Here is a 27,167-nt window from a genome sequence, read left to right on the forward strand (position 1 = left end):
CCCCCCCCCCCCCCCCCCCCCCCGGTCACCAGAAAGAGGAACTCCAGTGATGTACCTTGTGTGAGCTGTATATACCTTACTGTTGTGGATGAGGTGCTGTTGTCTTCAGCCCAGCAGGCTGCAGTGACCTGCTTTGCCTGCTGCAGAGACACTGGTCATGGTTTAGTCCTTAAGCTGTTGTGAGGGCTGAGGCCACCACGGGTTTGTTGGTAAAGAGGCCAGCAGTCAGTCTAGCTGTCTGCAGTCAGCCTCTCTCTGTGGGGACACCACAGGGCAGAGAATGACACAGATACAGATGCACTGAAGGGCATGGCTTGTTCCCTGTGCAGCCAGCTAAGAGTGTGAGCTACTAGAACTGTGGACACACTGCTGTGTAGGGTTATCTCCTCCCCTCCACAGGACAGGAATCACTTGAAGTGGTATTGGTCCTTGTTGAGGTTACCTAGAGGGTTCGGTGGTAGGGTATGCTTTGAGGGGGTGCCTGTTCAGACCAATAGGTTGGATGGGGCAGTCTGCAGACGAACAGGAGTGGGGCCTGAGGACATAGCAAGATCAAAGGAGTTAGTCCTGCTTCCTGCAAGTGTCAGGCTCTCTAGGCTGGAGGAATGGGAGGAGAAATGGTACCTGCCATCATTGTTTCTCCCAAAGAAATCTTCTGAAGATCTCTGCTTATCTGACGCATGTTCCAAGATTGTCAATAAGTTTCCTTCACATACGCCCCAGGTATCTTTCAAACTGCTGTTTCTGAGCTAAGTCTTGGGCTGGCTTTCTCAGAGTCAGGCTGTCTGATTTTTCTAGCTCCTGAACTTAGCTGGTTTTCAGAGCCAGGTGTTATGGGGATTTATCTTCCCAGTGCAGGTCCCTAGTGCTAAGGGTTCCTGGTGTGGGATCTGATCTTGTTTCTCTGTGCTTATGGTGTCCCTCCCTTTTGTGGTTAGTCCTGCCAAAGATTTGGTTCTTAACTGTGCCTCCACCCCTCCTAGCCTTTTCCCGGTGGCCTCCTCTCTACAGTTATTATGGAATATTTGTCCTGCCAGTATTTGAGTTGTTTTCAGGGTTAGTTGCATAAATGTAACTGTTATCTTGTATCTGCGGGAGGTGAGCTCAGGATCCTCCTAGTCCACCATTATCCCCAAATTCCCTTTCTCCTTTTAGATTTATTTATTTTTTTGCTTCATGTATTTTGAAGCTGTGTTATTTGGTGCATACACCTTTACATTTTTGCTTTTTTCTTGATGAATTGATCCCCTTATCGTATGAAATTTTCCTCACCTCTGAAAATATGTCTTGAAAACTGCTTTGTTATTAATATAGATACAGTAGTTTTCATGTGCTTACTAGTTGTGTGGTATATCTTTTTCTTTCCTTTCCTTTTTATTTTTTTTTTTAAGATTTTATTATTTGTCTGGGAAGTGGGAAAGCTCACAAGCAGGGGTGAGTGGCAGGCAGAGAGAGAAGCAGGTTCCCTGCTGAGCAAAGGAGCTCCATGTGGAACTTGATCCCAGGACCCTGAGATCATGACCTGAGCCAAAGGCAGACACTTAACTGACTGAGCCACCTAGGCATCTCTCTATCCTTTTACTTTTATCCTATCTCTGTTCTTCTATTTAAAGCATGTCTTGTTTCTTTGTCCATTTTACTTTTTGATAGTCTTCTCCCAAGTTAAGGGCTTAATATGTGAATAAAACTTTATTTAAAAAGTAACTGAGTAAACAGCATCTGCAGTGTGTGTGTGTGTGTGTGTGTGTGTGTGTGTGTGTCAGTCAGAGAGTGAGCAAGTGAGACCTGGACTTTCTTAGTAAGGTTCTCTTCAAGATCCACCTATATCTGTATTTTCTTATAAAGACTTTAAAGTAATCTCTAGACCTAGTGTGGGCCTTGAACTCACAACCCTCAGATCAAGAGTTGCATGCTCAATTGGCTGAGCCAGTCAGGTGTCCCAGTTGTTATTTTTGATCGGTGTAAAGTTTGGTCATGATAACTTTGTAAACCTTTTACTGTGGGCACAAAGTCTACTTACTACTCTTAGGAAAGTCCTACCAAATTTTAAAAACTTCCTTTCTTCTTCTGTTTGTTTTAATGTTTTATGCTCTTATGTTTATCTACAGGCATTTATTCTAGTATTTGTGCTGTGGGTTATCTTATTGGTATGTGTCCTTGTGAAATGTATAGCATTTTGTGTGCAGTACTTTTAGTGTGTATAAATGACATTGTGAAATAGATTTTTCTTTGTATTTCTCCAGGTTCCGTATTTTAAAGATCTGTGTTTATTGCTGTGTACATCTCTAATCTGCTGTTTCTCACTGTGAAACCTTTTTTCAAATTAGAATTCTCATAAATGTTTTTATTTACTTTATTTACTTGGGAAATTAGAACTTGCCATGAGGTACTTCACTGTATTGATCACCATAGCACTCTAATGCTTTATTAATCAATGGAAAAATGAAAACTCTAGTTCAGCTCAAAGAGACTATTTAGTCAAAGACTATACCAAAATGCAACATTCCTACTTTCCTGTGAATTAAATCCCTGTAAATGTGAATCCTGTACAGAAATGACCAGTATCCAGCTCCTAGGACTAACCCCCTGGAGGATAGGTCCCTGATGCTCCTTACCCTCCTTCATTCAGACACATACCTTCCTTAGATGCCTTAGATTTATCTTCTTAAATTCATATCCCATTTCCCCCTGATTTCAGCAGTTAAAGATTTTATAGCACTGAACCAAACCAACAGCCCAGAATAGCTATGGCCAAGAGAGCTGCTGTTAGGGATCTTTACTCTAGGCATCAATGTGAAGAGTCCTGTATACTTTTGAGACTTCTGGTCCAAGAACATGGCACATGTAACAAATGGGAAGCTTTTGACCGCAAGTTACAAAACCCCAGCCTAAATAATAAAAATATGGCTTAAGCACTAAGCATGTAATCTCACTTTACTTGCAGAATAGTACTGGCTGCTGCAACAGGCAAAGCCTGACATCTGATAAGCTTGATAGAGTAAGAGCTTCTTGATTGGCCCTACAAAGTTTGCTGGGGGTTGGTGACTCTTCTGGGCAGAGCTGGTTATTCTGACATCCCAAGGCTTCCATCTTGTCATTACACGAACTGTTACACATGGCTTCTTCTGAGGTCATTCTAGTAAGGGAAGAGGGTGGGTCGATTGCCCAGGCTTTTTTGTTTTTAAGAGTTGTTGCATATTTAGGCACTACAGTTTCCAGTTTCTTGATTTTTTTAAATTTCAATTTTAATTTTTTTAAAGATTTTGGGGTTTTTTTTTGACAGAACACACAAGCAGGGGGAGCTGCAGGTAGAGGGAGAGGGAGAAGCAGGCTCCCAGCGGAGCAAGGAGTCCAAGGTGGGGCTTGAACCAAGACCCTGAGATCATGGCCTGACCCGAAGGTAGACGTTACATAATGTAACATACAATGTTACATTAGTTTCAAGTGTACAGCATAGTGATTTGATAAATCTGCATGTTTTGCTCTGTTAATGACAAATGTACCTACCATCTGCCACCATACAGTGCTATTACAATACCATAAACTGTATTCCCTATGCTGTACCTTTTATCCCTGTGACTTACTCATTCCATAATTGGAAGCTTATATCTCCCAATCCCCTTCACTCATTTTGCCCATCTCCCCACACCCCTGCCCTATGGAAACTATCAGTTTTCTGTATTTATGGATCTGTTTCTACTTTTTGTTGTCTAGATGTCACATATAAGTGAAATCATGGTATTTGTCTTTCTCATCCTGACTTATTTCACTAAGCGCAGTAGCTTCTGGGTCTGTCCATGTTGTCACAAATGGCAAGATCTCTTTCTTTTTTATTGCTAAGTAATATTCCATTATATATACCACATCTTCTTTATCCATTCAACTATTGATGGATACTTGGGTTGTTTCCATATCTTGGCTACTGTAAATCAAATTGCAGTCAACACAGGGGTATAAATATCTTTTCAAATTAGCATTTTCATTTTCTTTGGGTAAATACCCAATAGTGGAAATACTGGATCATACAGTATTTCGATTTTTAATTTTTTTTAGGAAACTCCATACTCTTTTCCAGTGTCTGCACCAGTTTGATTTTCCCACCAACACTGCCCAAGGGTTTTCCTTTCTCCATATCCTCATGAACACTTGTTATTTCTTGTGGTTTTGATACTAGACATTCTGATGAGTGTGAAGTGATCTCTCAATGTGGTTTTCATTTGCATTTCTCCAATGATTAGTGATGTTCAGCATCTTTTCATGTGTCCATTTGCCACCTATATATCTTTTTTGGAAAAATGTCTATTCAGGTCCCTTGTCCATTTTTTAATTGGTTTGTTTGTCCTTCTGGTGTTGCATAGTATGAGTTCTTCATATACTTTGGATATTAACCCCTTCTTGAATACATAATTTGCAAATATCTTCTCCCATTTACTAGGTTTCCTTTTTGTTCTGTTTCTGTTCCCAACTCTTTATTTTGGTGTAGTTCCAGTAGTTTAGTTTTGCTTTTGTTTCCCTTTGCCTAAGGAGACATATCTAGACAAATGTTGCTAAGGCTGATGTCCAAGAGATTACTGCCTATGTTTTCTTTTAGAAGTTTTATGGCTTCAAGTCTCACATTTAGGTCTTTAATCCATTTTGAGTTTATTTTTGTGTATGGTGTTAAGAAAGTAGTCCAGTTTCATACTTTTGCATGTAGCTGACCATTTTTCCCAATACCATTTATTGAATTGACAGAGACTCAGAGACTCAGAGAGATAGGGAACACAAACAGGGAGAGAGGGAGAGGGAGAAGCAGGCTTCCCGCCAAGCAAGGAGCCCCATGTGGGGCTCAATTCCAGGACCCTGGGATTATGACCTAAGCAGAAGGCAGATGCTTAACGACTGAGCCACCCAGGTGCCCCCATTTCTGTTCTTTAATAAAGTTTTAAAATTTCCTTCCTTTGGTTCCTGCACTGCTCTCAGTAAGTTTCTGCCTAACACTCCATATTTGCTTTTGCTGTGGTAATGCTTCTTTTCATGATATTTGCTGATATATAGGAAAGCTATTGATTATCAGTCATCTCTGTTTAATTTTCTTTTGTGTTTATATCTCTGTAAATTGCCTTCAACCTTTTTTTGTAGTAATAGTAAATGTTAATTAAATATTGGGAAAGAAACCTCCAGGTAGAAGGGTCTTACATGAAACAGGGGACAAGGCAACAGGGTTGATGAGTAATAAAACAAAGAATATTTTATTACTTTCCATTTCCGTGAAAAGAGAGGTTATATCTTAATGCCTGGGTTAATGCCTGGGAAAGAAACGTGAGTATGTGTTTTTCTCAGAACTTGTCTTAAAAGAATGCTACGTGTGGTTTGTGTGTGTTTGGGGTGTGTGTGTGTGTGTGTCCGTCCATCCTAGAACATACTTCATGTTGAAACTAGATGACCAGTAACCAGCATCTTTTAAGAATATCTCAGCACTTTAAAGGCCTCCCCCCAACCACCAGCACAACTTTTCTCCATGAGAATAATGGGAGATGGGTAGTTGGTTTTCATATGGAGAAATTAGAAATGAAGGAATTGGAAATTTCTCACATGCTTACAGTTCTGAGCAAACTAGAGCAAAAATCTTTGGAATCAGTACTCATCCAGGAAAGCAAATCGAGCATGACCAATGCCTCCATTCTTGTAGTGAATCCTGCTACCTCTTACATAATGATGAAAAAGAAGTTGAATAGTCCAATACGTGCTCCCAGTATCACCCCGCCCCACCACATGCATGCACGCTCATACACATAACTAGAGTACATCCTCTGAGACCATATTGATTTTTTAATGCTTTCAAGTCCATAGTATTTATAACTTTTTTTGGCATGGGGGTTAGCTTCTTTGCATATGAGTCATGAAAGAGCTAGGACAAAAATGAGACTAGCCATTAGATGTTGGTTAGAGCTCTAAATACCCATACAAAGGAAAATCTACAGTTTAATAAACAGTTCCTTTCACGTGCTGAATATCACTGCCACGGAGATGAGTAACGTGCTCTCTACCATTAAAGAACTCAGGACTCTTGAAAGATTTTGGGGAATGTGTAGCAAAAGAATCACATTTTAAAGGAAGCACCAGCTTACAATACTGAACTGTATTGGCATGTTTGCCATATTTTTCTGCAGACCTGACTATATGTTTGATGTTACGTGAAGTTTAACTTTTTAATATATCCAAATGAGGATTCATGGTCATTGGCAATTATGTTCATATTTTCAGTGAACACCAAATTTTACTAAAGTATATAGATCTATACAAGGGATAATAGAATAGGTGAAACTTATTTGAAATTTTTATAAGGAATATATTTTAACTTTGATGGCTGGAGAGAGGATGGGCTTTTTGGGGCGGGTGGACATCCAAAGTAGTAACCCTTTTCTCCAGTCTGATGTTGTCACCGTAATGTCCTACTCTTAGGCTGGGATTCTTTGCTGCAACAGTGTCTACTTTCCTAGAAGCTTTGAGGAAAGTAGGAATTTAAATAGCTTATAGGCTTAACCATGATGTTAAGTCCACACACACAATAAGCGGCATTTGGTTGTTATCTATCAGTCATCTGTTTCCTCATAAATATATTCAGGTCAAACCCCTATAGCCAGGATACCACATGGATGACCTTGTCTTCCTCTCCTGCATTCAGCGGGGTGGCATATATTGTTAGGTCATCTTACGGGTAGTGACACCAAGCTTGACCACTGGGTCGAGGCAGTGACTGCAAAATTTCTCCATTATGAGGACATATTTTTCTTTTGTGTTTGCTAGGTAAGCCACAGGTTGATAGTAAAGTGGTTAAATGTCTTGTTTCTCAACTTCTACCCAAGAGTTCTAACATCCAGTGAATGTTCTTGCTTGAATTAGTATATTGTGGGTATGAAGTGGTTATTTTCTTGTTGCGCCTTTCTTTTTTCCTCTGATAGCTGGCATCCTTCTTAAAAAGCAGCTTCACTCTCACACATACACCCCAACTTGTAACCTTAGACTTGTTGGTCCTTTCCCCCCCAGTGTTGTTTGTTTAATCTATCAGAGTGCTTCTTCTTCGATCTCCTGATGCTCAAATTGTTCCCACAATGACCAGCAACACTTCAGACCTGCTTCTGTCTTCATTCCACATGTCTTTTGTTGTCTCTGAGGACATCTTTGGTTTTCTGGCACAAAATATCTAGACTCATCTTATACATTCCTTGTGCCAGTCCTGGAATCGGCCACTATTCCTGTTTACAAACTAAGATCAGGGTGCTTGATATATTTATTGCTATTGAGGTATTGATGTTTCTAGGTCTTCTAATCATGAATTCATATCCAAACCTTTTAATTATTTTGTTTTGAGTTGTATTTATGAGGTATAATTTACCTATGATAAAATGTACTCATTTTAAGTGTAGAGTTAGCTGTATTTTAGCAAACACACTCTTGTAGCTATCGCCTTATAACCATTTACAGGCAGTTTTCATCATGGCCTCCAATCTGCTTTCTCTCATTATAGATCAGTTTGCCTAGTCTAGAATTTCATGTAATTGGAATAATACCGTATGTAGCCTTCTTTTCTAGTTTCTTTCACTCGGCATTATCTTTCTGAGGTTCATGCATGTTATGAATATCAATAGTTCACTACTTTCTATTGCTGAGTAGTAACCTATTGAATGGATGTATCACAAATTGTTTATCTGTTTACAAGTTGATGTATGTTTGGGCTATTTCCAGCTTATGGCTATTATGAATAAAGCTGCTGTGAACATTCAGGTGCAGGTTTTTATGTTGACTAGGCTTTCCTTTCCCTTGGGTAAATATCTAGAAATGGAATTGCTGGGTCGTATGATAAGTATATATTTTTCAACTTTATAAGAAACTGCTGCATTGGTTTCCAGAGTGGTTGTACCATTTTATCCTCCCAACAGGAATGTATAAGAGACCCAGTTACTCCACATCTTCATCATTACTTGGTATTGTCAGTCTTTTAATTTTAGCTCTTCTGGTGGGTATATAATGGTATCTTGTGATTTTAATTGCTGGCTTTAATTTGCTAATTTTTATTTTTCATGACTGAGGATAGAGAGCATCTTTTATGTGCTAATAGTTCATTTTCTTTGATGAAATGTCTGTTCAAATCTCTTGACCTGTTTTTTAATTGTTTAAGGTTAACAGTGGTTAAAGCTATTCATCCTTTAGACATTTTTGTTGAGCTGTAAGAATTCTGTGTATTCTGCATATAAGCTTTTTGTCGGGGATAGGTATTGGAATGTTTTCTTCCAGTCTGTGACTTGATTAAAAAAAAAATTGCTAAGAGTATCTTCTGGGAGAGTAGAAAATTTTAATTTCAATTTCTGATTTGTTTTTAAAGTTCACATTTTTAGGTACTACCTGAGGAATCTTTGCCTACTCTAAGACTTCAGAGATTTTCTTCTGTATTGTCTTTTGCAAGTTCTATAAATTTAGTTTTTGTACTTAGGACCATGATTCCATTTTGAGTTTTTATGAATTTGTGAGACATGGAGATTAAAGTTCTTTTCTTTTCTTTTCTTCCCTTTCCCCTTCCCTCTCCCCTCCCCTACCATCCTCTCCCCTCCCTTCCCCTTTCCTTTCTACCCCTCCCTTCCCTTCCCCTCCCCTTTCTTCTCCTTCCATAGATACCCAATTCTTCCAGCATTATGTATTGAAAGCTTTGTCCTTTCCCCCATTTCATTGCCTCAGCATACTACTTAAAAAAAAAAAAAAATCAACCAACCATCTATGGGAAGAACTCCTTTTGAACTCTGATCTCTTTCATTTATTTACTTATCTTTACACTAATATCTCATTGTCTTGATTAGAGTAGCTTTATAATAAGCCGAGCCCAAGCTAGCTCCTTCCAGACAATCCATACCAGGATTCACAAATTCATATGCTTTTAAGCAGGTGGCATACTTAAGTTGGCCATGTGTAAGCATTTACTTAATTGGTATTAAAACTTGAAGGACTGAAACTACAACCTAATTTATTTTCATTTATTAAGGTCTTTAATTATATTCCTTTTTCATGTATTTCTTGTAGTTCCTATGTTTCTAATGGTGTCTTAAATACATACTTTGAATATTAAATGTACAGGAACATCTCTCATTTCCATGAGAGCCAACAGTGTTGCCTCCCTGTTTCTTGAAATGTATGGCCAATTTGGTGTGTTTCTCAGTTTTCCCACTTTGGAGATAAGAACACTTCCTGTGACAGCACCAATTAGTAATCATGGTGATTGACACTCAGCTTTGGGGCTGTGATGGGAGAGGTGGGGGACCATGGACCACAGGGAAGGCTATGTAGTAGCCTTGCAGTGCCAGCGTTGCCATGTGTAATGCTAGCCCAGCTTGCCGAGACACCAGAAATCTTTGGATTGTAACATGTCTCAATTTAAAACACAACATCTCCGTGCAGACCAAACCACACTTTGCTGCAGGACCACGTTTGGACCCGTGCTCCTCTGGTCTTCACAATACCTAAGAACACAAAAAGTGAGAGAAAAATTGACCCCCAAGCTAGAAAATAAGTCGGCATCATCCCTAAGAGGGGTGGATGGAAAAGGAATTATTGCCTTAGAAACTTTTAATTTTTTTTAAATAATGGACTTTATTCTTGTAAAGTAACCAGTTTTATTTTTATTTTTAATTAAACTGTAGTGGATGTACATTAGTTTCAGTTGTATAGCATAGTGATTCAACAAGTACAAACATAGGGGCAACTGGGTGGCTCAGTTTGTTAAGCGTCTGCCTTCAGCTCAGGTCATGATCCCAGGGTCCTGGAATCAAGCCCCATGTCCAGCTCTCTTTCCCTTTCCCTCTGCCTGCCACTCCACCTGCTTGAGTGCTTTCTCTCTGTCTCTGTCAAACAAATAAAACCTTAAAAAAAAAAACAAGTATAAACATAAAATTCTCACCATAGTAAGCGTAATTACCATCTATTACCATACAGTGTTAATACGGTGTTATTGGCTATATTCCCTGTGCTGTATTTTTCATCTCTGACTTCTAACTGGGAGTTTGTATCTCTTATTCTCCTTCACCTATTTCACCCCTCGCCTTACTCCCTTCCCCTCTGGAAAGTACCATTTTTTTCTCTGTATTTATGAGTCTGTGTCTGTTTTTTATTTGGTTGATTGGTTTTTAGATTCTACACATAGGTGAAATCGTAAGGTGTTTGTCTTTTTTGAACTTATTTCACTTAGTGTATTACCGGTTAGGTCTATCCATAATGTCACAAATGACAAGATTTCTTTCTTTTAATGGCTGGGTAATACTCCATTGTATATACACCACATCTTCTTTATCCATTCATCTGTTGATGGGCACTTTGGTTTCTTCGGTATCTTAGCTATTATAATTAATGCCACAGTAAACATAGAGGTGCATATATCTTTTCTAATTAGTCTTTTTATTTTCTTCAAGTAAATATAGAAGTGAAATTACTGGATTTTATGGTACTTCTATTTTTAGTTTTTTGAGGAACCTCCATACTGTTTTCCACAGTGGCTGTGCCAACTTAAATTCCCACTGACAGTGCACAAGGGTTCACTTTCCCCACATACTCATTGACACTTGTTATTTCTTGTCTTTTTGATACTAGCAATTCTGATGAGTGTGAGGTGGTATCTCCCTGTTGTTTTGATTTGCACCTTCCCTGATGACGAGTGATGAGCATCTTTTCATTTATCTGTTTGCCATCCGTATGTCGTCTTCAGAAAAATGTCTGTTTATGTCCTCTGCCCATTTTTAAATCAGATTGTTTGGTTTATTTTTGTGTTGAGTTGTAGGACAACTTTATATATTTTGGATATTAACAGCTTATTGGTTATATCATTTGCAAATATCGTCTCCCATTTACTAGTTTGCTTTTTCATTTTGTTTATGGTTCCTTTTCCTGTGCAAAAGCCATTTTGCTTAATGTAGTTCCCATTGTTTATTTTTGTTTTTGATTCCCTCACTTGGGTAGACATATCCAGAAAAATTTTGTAAGGATGATGTCCACTAGATTACTGCCTATGTTTACTTTTAGCACTTTTATGGTCTCAAGTCTCACATTTAGGTCTTTAATCCATTTTGACTATTTTTATGGTGTAAGAAAGTGGTTTCGTTTTATTCTTTTGCATGTAGCTGTCCAGTTATCCCAACACCATTTATTGAAGAATCTGTCTATTCCTCAGTGTATATTCTTGCTTCCTTTGTCGTAGATTAATTGATCATATAAGTGGGTTTATTTCTGGACTCTTTAGTCCATTGATATGTGTGTCTGTTTTTGTGCTAGTATCATATTTTGATTACTACACTTTTGTAGCATAGTTTAAAATATGGGATTGTGATACCTCCAACTTTGTTCTTCTTTCTTAAGATTACTTTGGCAATTTGGCTTATCTTCTGTGGTTCCATACAAATTTTAGATTATATTTTCTAGTTCTGTGAAAAAAATACCATTGGTATTTTAATGAGGATTGCATTGAATCTGTAGATTGCTTTGGGTAGTATGGACATTTTAACAATTCTTCAAGTCCATGAACATGGTATATCTTTTCATTTGTTTGTGTTGTCTTTTATTTCAACAATATCCTAGTTTTCAGAGTACATGTCTTTCACCTCTTTGGTTAAGTTTATTACTAGATATTTTATTCTTTAAAAAAAAAAGATTGTATGTATTTATTTGAGAGAGAGGGCAAGAGAGAGCATGAGCACAAGTGTAGCAGGGGTGGTGGGGGTTCAGAGGAAGAGAGAGAAGCAGACTCCCTGCCGAGCAGAGAACCTGACCTGGGGCTCCATCCCAGGACCCGAAAATCATGACCTGAGCTGAAGGCAGACATTCAACTGATTGAGCCATCCTGGCACCCGGTATTTTATTATTTTTGATGCAATTGTGGATGGTATTGTTGTCTTAATTTCTTTTTGCTAGTTTGTTTTTAGTGTATAAAAATGCAACAGATTTCCATCTATTGATCTTTTTATTCTTCAACTCTACTGAATTCATTTATTGTAACAGTTTTTTTTTTTTTTTTATGGAGTCTTTATGGTTTCCTATATTTATCATTTTGTCCACAGTGGTGGTGGTTTTGCTTTTTCCTTGCCAATTCAGATGCTTTTTATTTCATCTGATTGTGGTGGTTAGGACTTCTAGTTCTATATTGAATAAAAGTGGTGAGAATAGGAATCCTTGTCTTGTTCCTGATCTTAGAGGAAAAGCTTTCACCTTTTCACCCTTGAGTTTGTAATGTATGATCTTTATTATGTTGAGGTATGTTCCTTCTATACCCATTTTGTTAAGAGTTTTTGTCATGAAGAGATGTTGAATTTTGTTGGTTTTTCTGCATCTGTATGATTTTTATTCTTCACTTTGTTAACGTGGAATATCATGTTAATCAGTTTGCATATATTGAACTGTCTTTGCATCCTGGAATAAATCCCACTTGATTGTGGTGAATGATATTTTTAATGTATTTTTACATTTAATTTGCTAATATTTTGTCAACAGCTTTTGCATCTATGTTTATCAGAGATACTGGTCTGTAATTTTCTTTTTTTTGTAGTGTCTTTTTCTGGTTTTGGTATCAGGGTAATGCTGATCTCATAGAATGAATTTGGAAGCATCCCTTCCTCTTCTATTTCCTGGGATAGTTTGAGGATAGTTATTAAGTTGTCTTTAAATGTTTGGTAGCATTCACTTGTGAAGCATCTGGTCTTAGATTTTGTTTGTTGGGAGTTTTTTTATTATTTATTTAATTTTGTTACTAGTAATTGGTCTGTTCAGATTTTCTATTTGTTCCTGATTCTGTCACAGAAGACTGTGTCTAGAAATTTACCCATTTCTTCTAGGTTGCTTAATTTGTTGGCATATAATTTTTTTGTAGTAGTCTTATAATTCTGTTTTTGGTGTGTGTGTGTGTGTGTGTGTGTGTGTGTGTATTTTGTGTTTCTTTTCTTTCATTTCTGGTTTCATTTGAGTATTTTTTATTCCTTGAGTCTGGTTAAAGGTTTATCAATTTTGTTTATGTTTTCAAAGAACTAGCTCTTAGTTTTATTGATCTTTTCTATTTTTTTTCTAGTCTCTATTTCATTTATTCCTTCTCTGTACTTTATTATTTTTTCCTTCTACCAACCTTGACGTTGTTCTTTTTCTAGCTCCTTTAATTGTAAGTTTAGATTGTTTGAGATTTTGTTTGTTTATTTTTTTTTAAGATTTTATTTATTTATTTGACAAAGATCACAAATAGGCAGAGAGGCAGGCAGATAGAGAGGAGGAAGCAGGCTCCCTGACGAGCAGAGAGCCCGATGCGGGGCTCGATCCCAGGACTCTGGGATCATGACCTGAGCCAAAGGCAGAGGCTCTAACCCACTGAGCCACCCAGGCGCCCCGAGATTTTGTTTGTTTCTTAAGACAGACTTACATTACTGTAAATTTTCTCTTAGAACTGCTTTTGCTGTGTTTCAAAGATTTTGAACCAATGTGTTTCCATTTCAATTTATCTCAGGTATTTTTTTGTTTTTCTCTATGATTTCTTTGTTGACCCCTTGGTTGTTTAGTACCATGCTTTTTAGTACCACATTTGTGTTCTGGTACTTTTATTGTAATTGATTTCTGGTTGGAAAAGATGAATATAATTTCAGTCTTCTTAAATGTATTGAGACTTATTTTGTGTGGTCCATCCTGTATAATGTTACTTGTGCAACTGCTTATGTGGGCTGAAGGAGAGCAAAAAATTGGTGCCCAGCAGCACTTCTGTTCCTGGAGAAAGTTCCCGCAGATCCCTGCCTCTGTGGCACAGGTACTAAAATTAGTAAATCTTCATGTGCTTTTTCACTCCCAGGTGCTTTTAAAACTGTTACTTCTGTGTTGGGTCTTGTGTAGAGTGATACAGTGTGCTAGCTCTTGAAAGCAGAGACTTGGTTTCCCATGGCCTCTCTGGCTCTCCAGGAGTTCAGTCCTGCTGACTTTTAAAGCCAGTATTGTGATGACTTACTTTCCCAGTGCGGGTCCTCAGGGCTGGGCATTCCTGGTGTGGGTCTTGATTCCTTTGCTGCTCATGCTTGTGATGTCCCTTCTGATTGTGGGTAGCCATCCTGGAGGTTTGGCTCCCAGCTGCATCTCTGCCCCTCCTACTCTATTCAATGTGGACTTCTCCTTAGGACTTTAGATGTGGAAGGTTGGTTCTCCCAGACTTCAGGTCATTTTCAGAGTGAGCTGCAGTATATGTAGTTGTCTTGGTTTGTCCCTGGGAGGTAGTGAGCTCAGGATCTTCTCCCATCTCTTTCTGTCTCATCTTCCCTCTCTCCAAAAACCAGAAGTTTTTGATTTATAGAAAAACTGAGGAGATACTAGAAAGTTTCCTATACCTCATATCCAGTTTCATCTTCTATTAACATTTTACATTATTACAGTACCATGTATTACAATTAATGAACCAGTATGAACCAAAGTATATTCTTTATTCAGATGGTCTTGGTTTGTACCTGATGGCCTTTTTCTGTTTTAGGATCCCATCTTAGATACCACATTACATTGAGTTGTCAAGTTTTTTGAGGTTCTCCTTGGCTGTGACAGTTTCTCAGATTTTTCTTGTTATCAACGATCTTGACAATTTTGAGGAGCACTGGTTAAGTGTATTAGAGGACTCCCCTCTATTGGAATTTGTCTGATGTTTTTCCTGAGTAGATTGTGGGATTACTGGTTTCAAGGAAGAAGACCACCGTGGTAAGTGCTACGTTCATAACATCACATCAAGGGTACATAGAATCAACATTATTTTATGACTCAAGTTGTTCTGGTTCTGACCATTGGAACTCTTTCAGTTGGCTGTGTCCTTTTGACATACCTCCATCATTGTGGGTTTGCTTGTTTGTTTGCTTTTCAACACTTCCTTACTTCCTGGTGCTATAAGATGCTTCATGCTCACCTTGTGTCTGATCTGCCCACTCCTATAATCAGCCATTTATCCAAGAAGCCCCTGTTCCTTTTATTGAAGAATGATATTAGAAAAGACCATAGAGGTAGCCTTTCTTGGTACATCATAAGAAAGATGCACTCTATCAACATGATTTACCAATGTTGATGTTAACCTTGATCATTTGTCTCATCAGCTCTCTTTACTGTAAAGCACCTTCCCCACTCCAGACTTCCTTCCAGGCTTTTCTTTTGGAAAGAAGTTACTGTGTGCAGCTCATACTTAAGGAATGCATTCCACCTCCTTGTTGGGAATTTATCTGCATAAATTTTTTGGAATGCTTCTGAATGGGAGATTTGTCTATTGTCCATTTACTTATTTATTCAGTCATTTATATATATTTAGGTTATATTAGTGTTTAGTATTTACTTTAAGGTATAATCCAATGCTTCTTCATTTGTTGCTCACATTTTTCCAGCTTTGGCCAATTGGAGCTCTTTCAGTTGACTCTCCTGCATGTCTTTTTATATGCTCTGATCAATGTGCAGTTTTTCATTTGCTTTTGTTCTTGAGCACTTCCTTACTTTCTGACTGTAAAGATACCTTGGGATATGTCTTGTGTATTTTTTGCCTCAGACCTAGAATCAGCTACTTCTGTGAGTGGGTCTGGTTCCTTCTATTAGAGTATGGTATTAGAAACCAAGATCTGGGCACCAGGTGGGCTCATTGCTACTGGAGTGTCATTATTTCTGGGCCCTGTCTGCTGATAGAGCAAGGAAATAAACATATGATACTAATCCATGTATACATATCTCTCTATCTGTATAACCATCTCAATAACCATCTGTATAACTATCTGTGATACTAACCCATGTAGACACATCTCTCTATCTGTATAGCCATTTCAGTTAAAAATGAGTTCATATTGATGTCTCCAGCTCTAATCTGTAACCACATGGATAATTCTAGCTTTCTCTTCTGTTTGTAAATTCTTACTACAACAGTGAGAAACTTGACTCCTAACAGCCACTGTCCACAATAGATTTTCTGTTTTGTTTGTTTGTTTGTTTGTTTGTTTTAATTAAAGAATGCAGGGGAATATCCCTGTTAGGAGCCCATGAACCTGAGTTCCTTTTCCTGGAATATTTTTGGTCTTCTTGTCCACAGTGGTTCATGCTTCAGGCTTTAGACTTAGCTCATGCTGATGTCCTCAAGGAAACTTCAGCAGACCCCAGATCACATCAGATCCTCTGCATCCTGCTCCTATAGACTGTCTTCTTCCCTTCCAGACCTTATCAGCATAGAAATTAAGTAAATAATTTTGTGATTCGATGTGTCATTACTTTTTCTCTCCTGGAATGTTGGCTTGGTAAATGAGAACGTTGTCAGCCTTGCTCAGGGCCTAGCACAGCACTGGACACACATTATGTGATGGATGGTTTAGTGAAAAAATACAGCAGGAATGGAAGAAATGTTAGACTTCATCTTCTAACCAATAACATAGGAGATGAGTTTAGAATATAACATTAGGAGCATTTCTGCTTTCTAGAATTCTTAGATACTTTATGCACCTCAAAAGTTCATGCTGTGGGAATGGAGGTATAGGGAAATCAGGCAAAAAAAAAAAAAAATCCTAGGCAATATGAAGATACGTGAAGGACTCTGGAATGAATAGCATTGAGCCAAGTGTCCATTAGTTGAAGGAAATTGTTGCTAAAACCATTAGGGGGCAGATGCAAGAAAGAAAACACAGATATGACATTAATTTTCGAACTTGTTCCCAAGGGATTTTATGGGTACATTGGATTATGTAATGTAGTTTCTCTGTTGGAAATATCAGATGTTTATGGACAGTGAAATTGGAGAAGGATCCTCAACTCCAGGTCATCATGTTTGTATTTCTTCCTTGTATTTGTTCTGCTCTTTCCTTGTGTCTTCCGTTTACTGGATCCTTTTGGATTTAGGGCATTTTTCTTTCCCACTGCAGTGTTAAAAAAGCAGGATACAGAGTGTCATTCTTTATGGTAATTCTCCTTAAGGTTGCCTATAGCATTTTAATTTTTATTTATTTATTTAAAAAAATTTTATTTTATTTTCAGTATTCCAAAATTCATTGTTTATGCACCACACCCAGTGCTCCATGCAATACGTGCCCTCCATAATACCCACCACCAGGTTCACCCAAACCCCCACCCCCCTCCCCTCCAAAACCCTCAGTTTTTTTTTTTTTCTCAGAGTCCACAGTCCCTCATGGTTTGTCTCTCCCTCCGATTTCCCCAACTCACTTACAGCATTTTAAATTTCAGAAAATCAAGAACTTTATGCATTTCCCTTTGGAAAAAATAAGAAAAGATTTCACCTTAGTGGTGTGTCTTCAAGAAAGCTAAAGGCTTTTGTTTAACTCTTTCTGCTTTACTCTAAGGGCATTCTGATGATCACTTAGTGTGATCTTCTGAAGTATTCCAGTCCCTGGAGCTGGCTCTTAGCTGTTCCCCAGGGAAGGACCAAAAGGTTGTAAGGCTGCAGAAAAAAAAATAGTTGGCTAAAAAACCCAGGGGCTGATTATTGGTGAGGGTCACCAGACACAGGTGGGGGAAGTAGTTACCTGCCTCCCTCCTTTCCTGGAGAAGATGAAGATGAACAACCACCACCTGCCCTGGGATAGTTTTTCTTGTTGTTTTTGGCTTTTGGTGTTTTTAAAAGTAGTCTCCACAGCACTGGAGAGTGGAGCCTATCGCAGGCTTGAACATACAACCCTGAATTCAAGACCTGCGCTGAGATCAAGACTGCTGCTTAACCAGCTGAGCCAGCTAGGCGAGCCAATGAGGCACGCCTGCCCTTCGATAGTTTAAATGGCATTTAGGAAGAGTGTGGAGATGTACCAGAGGGATCTTTTGTGTCCTTAGTAGCCCTTGGGACTATGGAAATAGTCCATGATTTTGGCTGGTTAACATTGCTGTGCAAGTCCTGTCTATTTAATCGAGGTTGTGGTGGGAGAAATAAATGACAGATTATGACTTTGGCATTGAATAAATAGGAGAATGCCTTGGGGATCTATTTTTAATATTGTAACTCTTAGAAATATGTGAATTGCTTCCTCTTCATCTTCTATCTAGAGGTTTAGTCCTCTGTTTTAGATTGGGGCTCACACAGCCACTTGAGGTTGTGCCCCTTATGTAACTATTATTCTGTGTTAATAAAGTAACAAAACTTTTAAATACCAAGAATATTTCAGTTGTATAAAAGTGCTTTTACTTTTAATAGTAACAGTCATTGTTATCTTCCCCCCTTCTCAGAAAAGGTGGCTGCTGAGCAATTCTTAAAGAGCATAGACTGAGTATAAAGGACACAGAACAAAGGATATCTCCCAGGGGTGAAATGAAGAAGTTCTGTAAATAGCTGTGCTATTTTCCTTTGAAATGTCTGGCACATTCCATGTGATATAGCGGTGGGGTACCGAGGGGCCGTGTGTCTAACTCTGATAGAGCGTTCCACGCTGACTCTCGGAGCCGTGCACACATGACAAGGGCATCTGGATCCTTCCAAAGTATTAAACTACTTAAATGACAAGTTTTTTTTTAATTTTGCATACATAATCCTGCCATATCACCTGTGTTCAGATAGTCACTCCTTCACCTTTGAACACCCAATTCTCTGAAAAAATCCAGCACAAGTAAGTGTTAGCTCTGAGCTGCTCTCATGAATTTGGAGTGTGATAAGCGAAACCTGCATTTTCTAGCAAGAAACTGGCACAGAAATGGGAAGTTTTGTTTCTTGGATTCATCTCATTACCTAGAACCTGAGGCTGTTCTGATGTCTGCAGGCCAAATCCTGCATGTCTTTCCTGGCCCGGCTTAAGTGAAACACCTGCCACAACGCAGGTTTGGCCATGTTTAATTCCCTCACGCTAGTGGTCTCACAGTTATGGTTTATTATTCTTCTTAATGGCGATTTCTCCATTCCTATTTTAAAATCATTTTAAACTTCTGTTCGTTTATTGTCTGTCCTCCTCCTCTTCTGATGGTGAGCTGGTCCCTTGGCCTGCACAGGCACACACTGCTTTCTTGTTACACGTGGTCTTCCTTTCAGTTACTACCTGGTGCTTATCAAGAATTTTTTGGCACCTGACATACGTAGGGCACAACCTATGCATTTTCAAGAGGACGCACAAGGTGGAGAAGGGGTCTGTTTCCCAGTGTTTGGCAGATTTGAAAATTTAATGCTCTGGGCAAAAGCAATTTGGGAGCTGAAAAATCATGCACATTTTAAGGAAATACCAAAAAAGAACAGTACTGTTGTTAATACCTTAGAGATAGATATAAGGCCATTGTGTCAATTTAGGAAAAACACATGTATTTAGATTTTAGTTTTTTCATATGTTTGCACGTTTGATACATAAGACAGATAGAAATGTTTACACTTTCTGCAGTGTGTGAGGGAACAGGAGTTTGAAGGTGGAGTGAGTTGGGGAGAGGGTGATATTTCTGTGGAAATTTTAGTAAACTTTCTGGGTTTTTTTTTCCCCACCTATGGAGATGACATAGGACACAAAACATTAAATGTTAATATTGATTCAAGAATTAAATCATGAAAACATTGCTGAGGAAAATGAAAAATCTACGGAAATGAAGAACTATGTCTTATTCATGACCTCATTTTGTTAAGCTGTCTGTTCTCACCAAATTGATACATAGGTTTAATGCAATCCCAATAAAAATTTGCTAAAATGTTCAAGGTGCATCTGAAACTCATATGGAAAGGAAAAGGAATTAGAACAGTCAAAACAACTTTGATGAAGAAGAACAAAGGATTAATACTGCCGGACTACCAGAGTACTCTAGGGCCACAGTAAATCAGGACAGGGTGTTAGCATCAAGATCAACAAATGAACCAGCAGATTAGAGGAGAATGTCCATAAATAAACCCACAAAGGTGCAAAGACCGTTCAGCTCTGGGACAGTCACATATCCATTCACATAGTGTGGTTGGAACAATCGGATATCCGTATGCAAAAAGGAGAAAGAACATAGCTTCAGGGGTGCTTGGGTGACGACGCACTCAGCCCCTCACAGCATTCTCACAAATTAATGCTAACTAGATCATAACCTAAATAGATCATAAACCTAAAAGCGACAACTATAATACTTGTGGAGAGGTGGAGAGGAGGAGAAAACTCTTGTGATTTTGAGTTAGGCAAAGATTCTATTTTTTTTTTTTAAGATTTTATTTATTTTAGGAAGAGAGAGAAAGAGCGTGTACTTGCAAGGAGAGGAGCAGAGGGAGAGGGAGTTAATCTCCAGCAGACTCCATGCTGAGCACGAAGCTTTGGTGTTGGAGGGGGAAAAAAAGCTTTGGTGTTGAAATTGTCATTACAACAGTCCACCAAATGCAGCTGTGTCAGTTATGCCCAAGGACACCCCCTGCTGAGAGGGTGAGTGGAGCTGAAAGCAGCCTGTACTTTAATGGCCAAGCCATGGGCCCGGTATACGTATGTGCCCGAGGAAAGGGAAGCTTCTAGTTAGCAGGAAGGTGTCTTGTGGGCTGCTTACGGTCCTGTTTCACACGTGTCTTAGAAGGTGATGATGGAGGCTTCCCCCCAGAATGCTGCCCTGCCATCAGCAAGCTTTGTTGTGAACATGTCTTTTCCCTTAAAGAAATCCAGTAAATCACTTTCAGCGGAAGGCTGTCTTTAACCAGAATTCCACAAGATACTACAGTGTGTGCTGGAAGAGAGAAGGCGAGCTTCTCCAGCTGCCCTCATGATGCTTTTCCTCCTCTAGTTGGGCTCAGTTGCCCTTAAAAGTGGAATGTAGGGTGTGGGGTTTTTTTGTTTTTTGGTCTCTCTCGAGGATGCCCAGTATCCCTTCTCCATCTGGATGCCATTAGTAACACCCTCAGCCAATGTTTCTGTGTCTGTATAAATAAACAAGTCATAGGAAAGGCAACTCCTGCAGCTTTTCTGAGTGAACTTTTTGCTGTTACTGAGCAGTCAAGTTTCCTAAAGGGAAGTCAGCCCTTTCACTTCCAAAGATGCCAAGTATGAAGATTCAACTTGGAAGCAAAGAGAAAATATTTTTGACAGTCACAACTTAGCTTCAAATAAGTGATGTCCAGATACTGACACCCACTTCCTTTCTCTCAAGCCTTGAGCCACCAGCGGACTCTGTGACAGAGGGTCACTGATGGTGCCCAGCAGCTGGGCATCAGGCAGCGGTCTGCCCTTAGAAGTGTTCTGTCAGGACCTTCAGCTTCTGAAAAATCTATGCCCCGCCTCCACCCCACCACCCCATTTCTTCTATGTGGTTCACATTTCTTTCCTCCCTTCGAGTTGTTTTCCCTCAGGAAACTTAAACCACGTCTCTTTCCTCTTTTTATAGATGCGAACTACACGCAAAGTCTCTGTCTGGCCAGTGGGCCTGGTTGGTGGGCGACGCTATGAACGTCCGTTGGTGGAAAACGGCAAAGTCGTGGGTTGGTACACCGGCTGGAGAGCAGACAGGCCTTTTGCCATCGACATGGCAGGTGAGGAGTGTGGGTGGTGACCTTTGCTCCTCCCCCATTGCTCTTCCAGGGGTCCTGTTTGTTGTAACAGTGTGCTGGAGGAAGGAAGCCTTGAAAGACCCTATGTCTTATTCTATTCAGCAGATAAACCAAGTAAACCTTCGAAACAGGCTTTTTGATTAATTCAAGTAGAAATGGACCTTACGGGTGCTTAGAAATGATTATTCTGTCCCATTTTAGTCAGCTGTGCATGCGGCCATCTCTTCAACAAGCGTGTATGTGCCGGGTGCTGGACTGAGTGTCCGGTCAGTGGTGGGAACCAGACTTGGCCCCTCCTCACCGGGGCTGCAGCCTGTGCCTTCTGGTTCCCCTCTCTCGGAGTCCAGTTGGTTTCAGTATATGACATGCTTACTGATAAGCTTAATAGTGATGTAAAATTGACAAGCTAATAATTTTCATGCTTAATTGATAAATTCAGTGCTTACTGATACATTTAATAGCTGAAACATAAAATTGGGTTTCTGGTTTTTCAACCATTGCTTAACTGAGTGTACCTATCTTTTAAAGTTTATATCCCCTGGAGCACAGGTGGCTCAGTCAGTTAAGAGTCCAGCACTTGATTTTGACTGAGCTCATGATCTCAGGGTTGTGAGTTCAAGCCCCACGTTGGGCTCCATGCTGGACGTGGAGTCTGCTTAAGATTCTCTCTCTGCCCTTCCCCCCCTCTAAAGAAAATGAAGTTTTTATTCTCTGACCAACCCATTGAATTGAGTAAGACCTATAAGTAGTCCACAAATCCTAGAATGCTACATTATCATAAAGTGACTTCTTTTCAGTGGGTTATATAAGACGATGCCTGTGGTAACTGTGGAAGGATGCAGTTTAAAACATGAGGCTTAGAGGCAAGAAAAATCACTGACATTTATAACCTAGAAGATGGAGGCAGAAAAGCTTCAAGGTTAATCTCCTCCATCTTCAACTCTAGAACACAGCCCTGTCTGTCTGTCTGTCATCCTGTGCTTGGTCAGACCTTTGTGTGTATTTTCCAACTGCACTCAGAATTCTGATGGGACGAAGACTGCATTCTGAACTGGATTCATCACTTTTATTTTGACGATCCTATAAATTTGAGGGAGCAAGATTATGAAGAGTGTGAGGAGTGAGAGTTGTTGGGGTGAGTTCTGGTGCATGACGCTGTGGGGGACCCCTTGCCCTGCATCACGGGAGGGAACAGACTAGGATATTTTTACTCAGTGTTTAAGAAACATTTCCTGAGTGTCAGTTTTATGGAAATGTATTTCATGGTCTCTGACCCCAGGGACAGTTTGGAGCTCTTACCCTTCCCTGGTCACCCTGTCCTGGGCTCCCCTCTCTATTTTCTGACCTCCCCCAACATAAGCCTTACCCTTTGGTCTTCAGTCCCCGCAGCCTCAGGGCTGAGTGCCGTCTTCACCAAGTCTTTCACCTGAAGGCAGACAGAGGTGAGGTCAGTCATACTTGGAAGGTCCTGAGGGTTCCCAAAAGAGGCCTTTCCTCAATGAAATGGGAGTTCATCACTCTGAAATGAAAAGGCTGTGTCTTTGGAGAATCTGGTTTCTTGCTGAGAGGAAGTATAACTCTGAGCAGAAAACTTCGAGAACATTAGACAAAGTCTTTTGCTTCCCTAGGACTTCGTTTCCCCATGTGTAGAATGAGATGTAGTGTGAACGACCACTGAGGTCTTCTCTGGTGTGTTCTTCTTTCTCCAGGCTTCTGTCCTTGGGAAGCTCAAAGAGAAGCCAGGTCCCTGGTCCACCCCCCCTTTTTTTTAAAGATTTTATTTATTTATTCCTAAGAGAGAGAAAGGCAGAGGCAAAGGGAGAAGCAGGCTCCCTGCTCCACAGGGGCAGGACTCAATGCGGGACTTGATCCCAGGAGCCCATGTTTTTTTAACCTGAGTGGAAGGCAGACGCTTAACTGACTGAGCCACTCAGGTGCCCAGGTCCCTGGTTCCTAAGTGAGGAGTTGAGACTGCTAAAGCAGCCAGCTGATAGGTGTTTGGCCCTTACCTTTCCCAGAGCCTTGCTTCACCACAGGCTCGGCAGGCGTGTCTCCTTATACACAGGATCTCTGCCCACAGCCCTGCAAGGTAGCTTCAAGGTGAGGACAACTTGGATTAAGTCTTTCTGGATTTTATTATAAGAACTTTTACGTAGATGATCAAGTATCCGGTAAATCCACTGAATATTTGCATTGATTCCCCCCAGAGTTTGGATCCAAATAGATATATCTAAAATTCAAGAAAGGCACATGTGTTTTATGCATTAGGCCTGGCCTGTGACAAGATATTTGGTACCTTTTTACTTCGGTCTATGACATGACTGATGTTTGGCTTTTTGTGAACATTTCAATATATTTTCAAAGCATAATATAAGGACTATCATAAAATATGAACGATTTGTCTATTTCTTAATTATCCTTGTTTCAAAATAGGAATATAATTTCTGTCTCTAAGAAAATAGGTTTTGCCACACTAAATTATTTTCTTCACACATGCACTTGCTTTTGCAAATTAGTTTTCAGTAAATTATTAGTATATTTGAAAGCCTTTAAGTGAGAGTGATTTGGTTGATCAGGTGATGATTCTGATTTGGAGGGAGTTTGTTCTCCTAAAACTTAAAAAGTCATAGCTTTGTTTACATTTCACGCAAGATTCACGTATTCTCTGTGGGAAGCGGGGCAAGACCTCACAGACCTTCACATATAAACGGTACTTCCCACTTCGTTTTTAAGTTACATGCACTCATAGTGTCTAGAAGGGGAGAGAGAAGCCAGAAGGCCAGTTTCGTGCTGGCTTCTGGACGGTCAGGGCAGCTGCTCAGGAAACGGTCTGTGGGAGAGCAGTGAGAGGACCGCGCTGGAGCCTGGGCCTCTCCTGGATTCCCATGAGCTGAGGAAGAGACTTGACGCCTCACCATCCGGGCACATTTCCACAACAGTCTTGCTGTGGGGGTGGTGAACCCCTTCACTGGAAGCCCGTCATGGTCTGTCCCGCCTGGATTTCTGTGAAGTCACAGCCTCGCCTGTCACTCGAAGCTGATTCGAGTATCAGACATCGGAACTGTAATGTTTGACGCCATTCAGAGAGTTTGACTCTGTGTCCATCTTTATTTTGCCATATTGGACTCGGCAGGGACGATCTTTGCTCTCAAATGAGGAAACGCTGTTCTGGAATTAGCGTGTAGGGGTGTTAATGGCAGAAGTAGAGATTGTCGCACTGGGCGAAAGCTAAAAAAAAAACAACCCAAACTTAGGAATGATGACTACTGAAACCATGAAACCATGGCTCTGGAGGGAGCGCAGCGGTGGCCATCCCTGCCCGGGGAAGCAGCACGCAGGCGGCTTCTGCCCTGGCTGCTGGCCACCCAGCTCCGCCGGGCAGGAAGACCCGGGAACACCTGCTGCGAGCCCGAGCCTTGGGCTTCAGCTCCTACCCCTCGGGCATCTGACCAGCTAGCTCTGACTGATGCCAGCAAGGCACTCCACACAAAGAGTTTAGCTCTCTTTGGAAGTCAGGGTGTCATTTTCAAGTGACAGACTGCTTTTGGCCACTTCCAGGAAGGTGTCAGTAAGAACCATTGCTTGAAAGAACTGAGCTTAAAATAATCTTGAGCCTCGCCGGGAGGTGTGGATTTGTTCAAATTCAGAACTTAAGGCTGAGATCCCTGTTTTGAATTTTCACTGTGTGTGAGGTGGCAGGCAGGGCTCTGTGCTCCTTTAATGACAGTCCCATAGGGTTCCCAGTTGAGTGCCCGGCCCAGAGTAGGGCCTCCATTCCAGTAAAAACCCAGCGGGGTGCACCATTGTTCAGCTCTGCCCTAACTGCCTGGAGTCAGCTCAGACCCCACAGGTTAGTGGGCAGTCCCGACATGACTGCCTTTGCTTAACCAACAACAATTTGGGGGTCCCAGGCCAACTGCACTCCTGACTAGCTGTAAATCTGTTGTTTTTCTCTCAGGTTTGACAATTTGCTAGCAGGACTAGTAAATAAACTCAGGATAATGCTTTATTTATTATTAGAGTCCTTTTACAAAAGGTGCAAATTAGGACCGGTGACATGAAGAGACCCGTGGGCTGAGGTCTGGTAGAGAATGCAGAGCTGCTGTGCAGTTCCTTGTGAAATGAGGCTCTAGCCCCCTCCCAGTGCATTAATGCGTTCACAGCGTGGGAAGTTCCACAGACCCTCTGCCTACAGGGTTTTTAGATAGTTTCATTATTAGGCACATTTGATTGACTCAGTGGCCACACAATGGAACTCAGTCTCCAGCTTCTATCCCCAGAGGTCGGCATGGTCCTGCGGCATGGTCCGACATGGCCCCATGTTCCAACCCCCTAATCCTGTGCTTGGTTTTTCCAGGAACTGGCCCCCACTCTGGAGCTCTCCAGAGACCCTCTGCAGCCACCTCATTAGCACAACAAAGTCACTCCCATCCCTCAGGAAATGCTAAGGGTTTTACAATAAAAGCTCCTGGCCCAGAACTAGACTGTCAGCTTTTCCCCATTGAGGATGATATTCGCTGTAGGTTTTTCATAGATAGCCTTTATAAAGTTGAGGAATGGTCCCTCTATCCCTATACTTTGAATCACTTTAATCAGGAACAAATGCTGTATCTTGTCAAATGCTTTTTCTGCATCAATTGAGAGGACTATGTGGTTCTTTTCTCTTCTGTTATTGATTTGTTCTATCACATTGATTGATTTGAGAATGTTGAGCCACCCCTGCATCCCTGGGATAAGTCCCACCTGGTCATGGTGGATAATCTTTTTAGCGTACTGTTGGATCCTATTAGCTAGGATCTTGTTGAGAATCTTGGCATCCATATTCATCAGGGATATTTATCTGAAATTCTTTTTGGTGTGGTCTTTGCCTGGTTTGGAGATCAGGGTAATCCTGGCTTCATACAAGGAGTCTGAAAGTTTTCCTTCTGTTTGTATCTTTTGAAACAGCTTCAGGAGAATAGGTATTATTTCTTCTTTGAATCTTTGGTAGAATGCTCCAGGGAATCCGTCAGGTCATGGTCTCTTGTTTTTTGGGAGGTTTTTGATCACTACTTCAATCTCGTTACTAGATATTGGTCTATTCGGGTTGTCAGTTTCCTCCTGATTCAGTTTTGGAAGTTTATACATTCCCAGGAATGCATCCATTTTGCCTAGGTTGCTTAACTTATTGGCATATAACTGTTGATAATAATTTCTGATGATTATTTCTATTTCCTCAGTGTTAGTCATGATCTCTCCCTTTTCATTCATAATTTTATTAATTTGGGTCCTCTTTTCTTTTGGATTAGTTTGGCCAATGGTTTATCAGTCTTATTGATTTTTTCTAAACAAACTAAACAAAGCTTCTAGTTTTGTTGATGTGTTCTACTATATCTCTACTGTCTATCTCATTAATTTCTGCACTAATCTTGATTATCTCCCTTCTTGTGTGTGAGGTTGGCTTAATTTGTTGTTGATTCTCCAGTTCTTTAAGGTGTAAAGAGAGTTGGTGTATTCTGGATTTTTCAACTTTTTGAGGGAGGCTTGGATGGCTATGTATTTCCCTGTTAGGACTGCCTTTGCTGTATCCCATAGGTTTTGGACCGAAGTCTCTTCATTCTCATTGGTTTCCATGAATTGTTCTTCCTTGATTTCCTGGTTGATCCAAACATTCTTAAGCAAGGTGGTCTTTAGCTTCCAAGTGTTTAAATTCTTTCCAAACTTTTTCTTGTAATTG

At 40.3% G+C, this 27,167-nt stretch overlaps 1 protein-coding gene across 1 annotated transcript in view; it reads left to right on the forward strand.

Moving 5' to 3' along the window:
- Positions 1 to 27,167, forward strand: part of LOC111152138 (beta-1,3-glucuronyltransferase 2) — a 78,985-nt gene that overhangs the window by 24,945 nt on the left and 26,873 nt on the right. The window contains exon 2 of the mRNA XM_022510442.1: positions 21,289 to 21,433. Coding sequence (XP_022366150.1) covers positions 21,289 to 21,433 — 145 coding nt within the window. The remainder of the gene's footprint in view (positions 1 to 21,288; positions 21,434 to 27,167) is intronic.

The sequence above is a fragment of the Enhydra lutris genome, unplaced genomic scaffold (genome assembly GCF_002288905.1).
Source record: "Enhydra lutris kenyoni isolate GAN:26980312 unplaced genomic scaffold, ASM228890v2 scaffoldscaffold28, whole genome shotgun sequence".
Classification (NCBI taxonomy): Eukaryota; Metazoa; Chordata; class Mammalia; order Carnivora; family Mustelidae; genus Enhydra; species Enhydra lutris.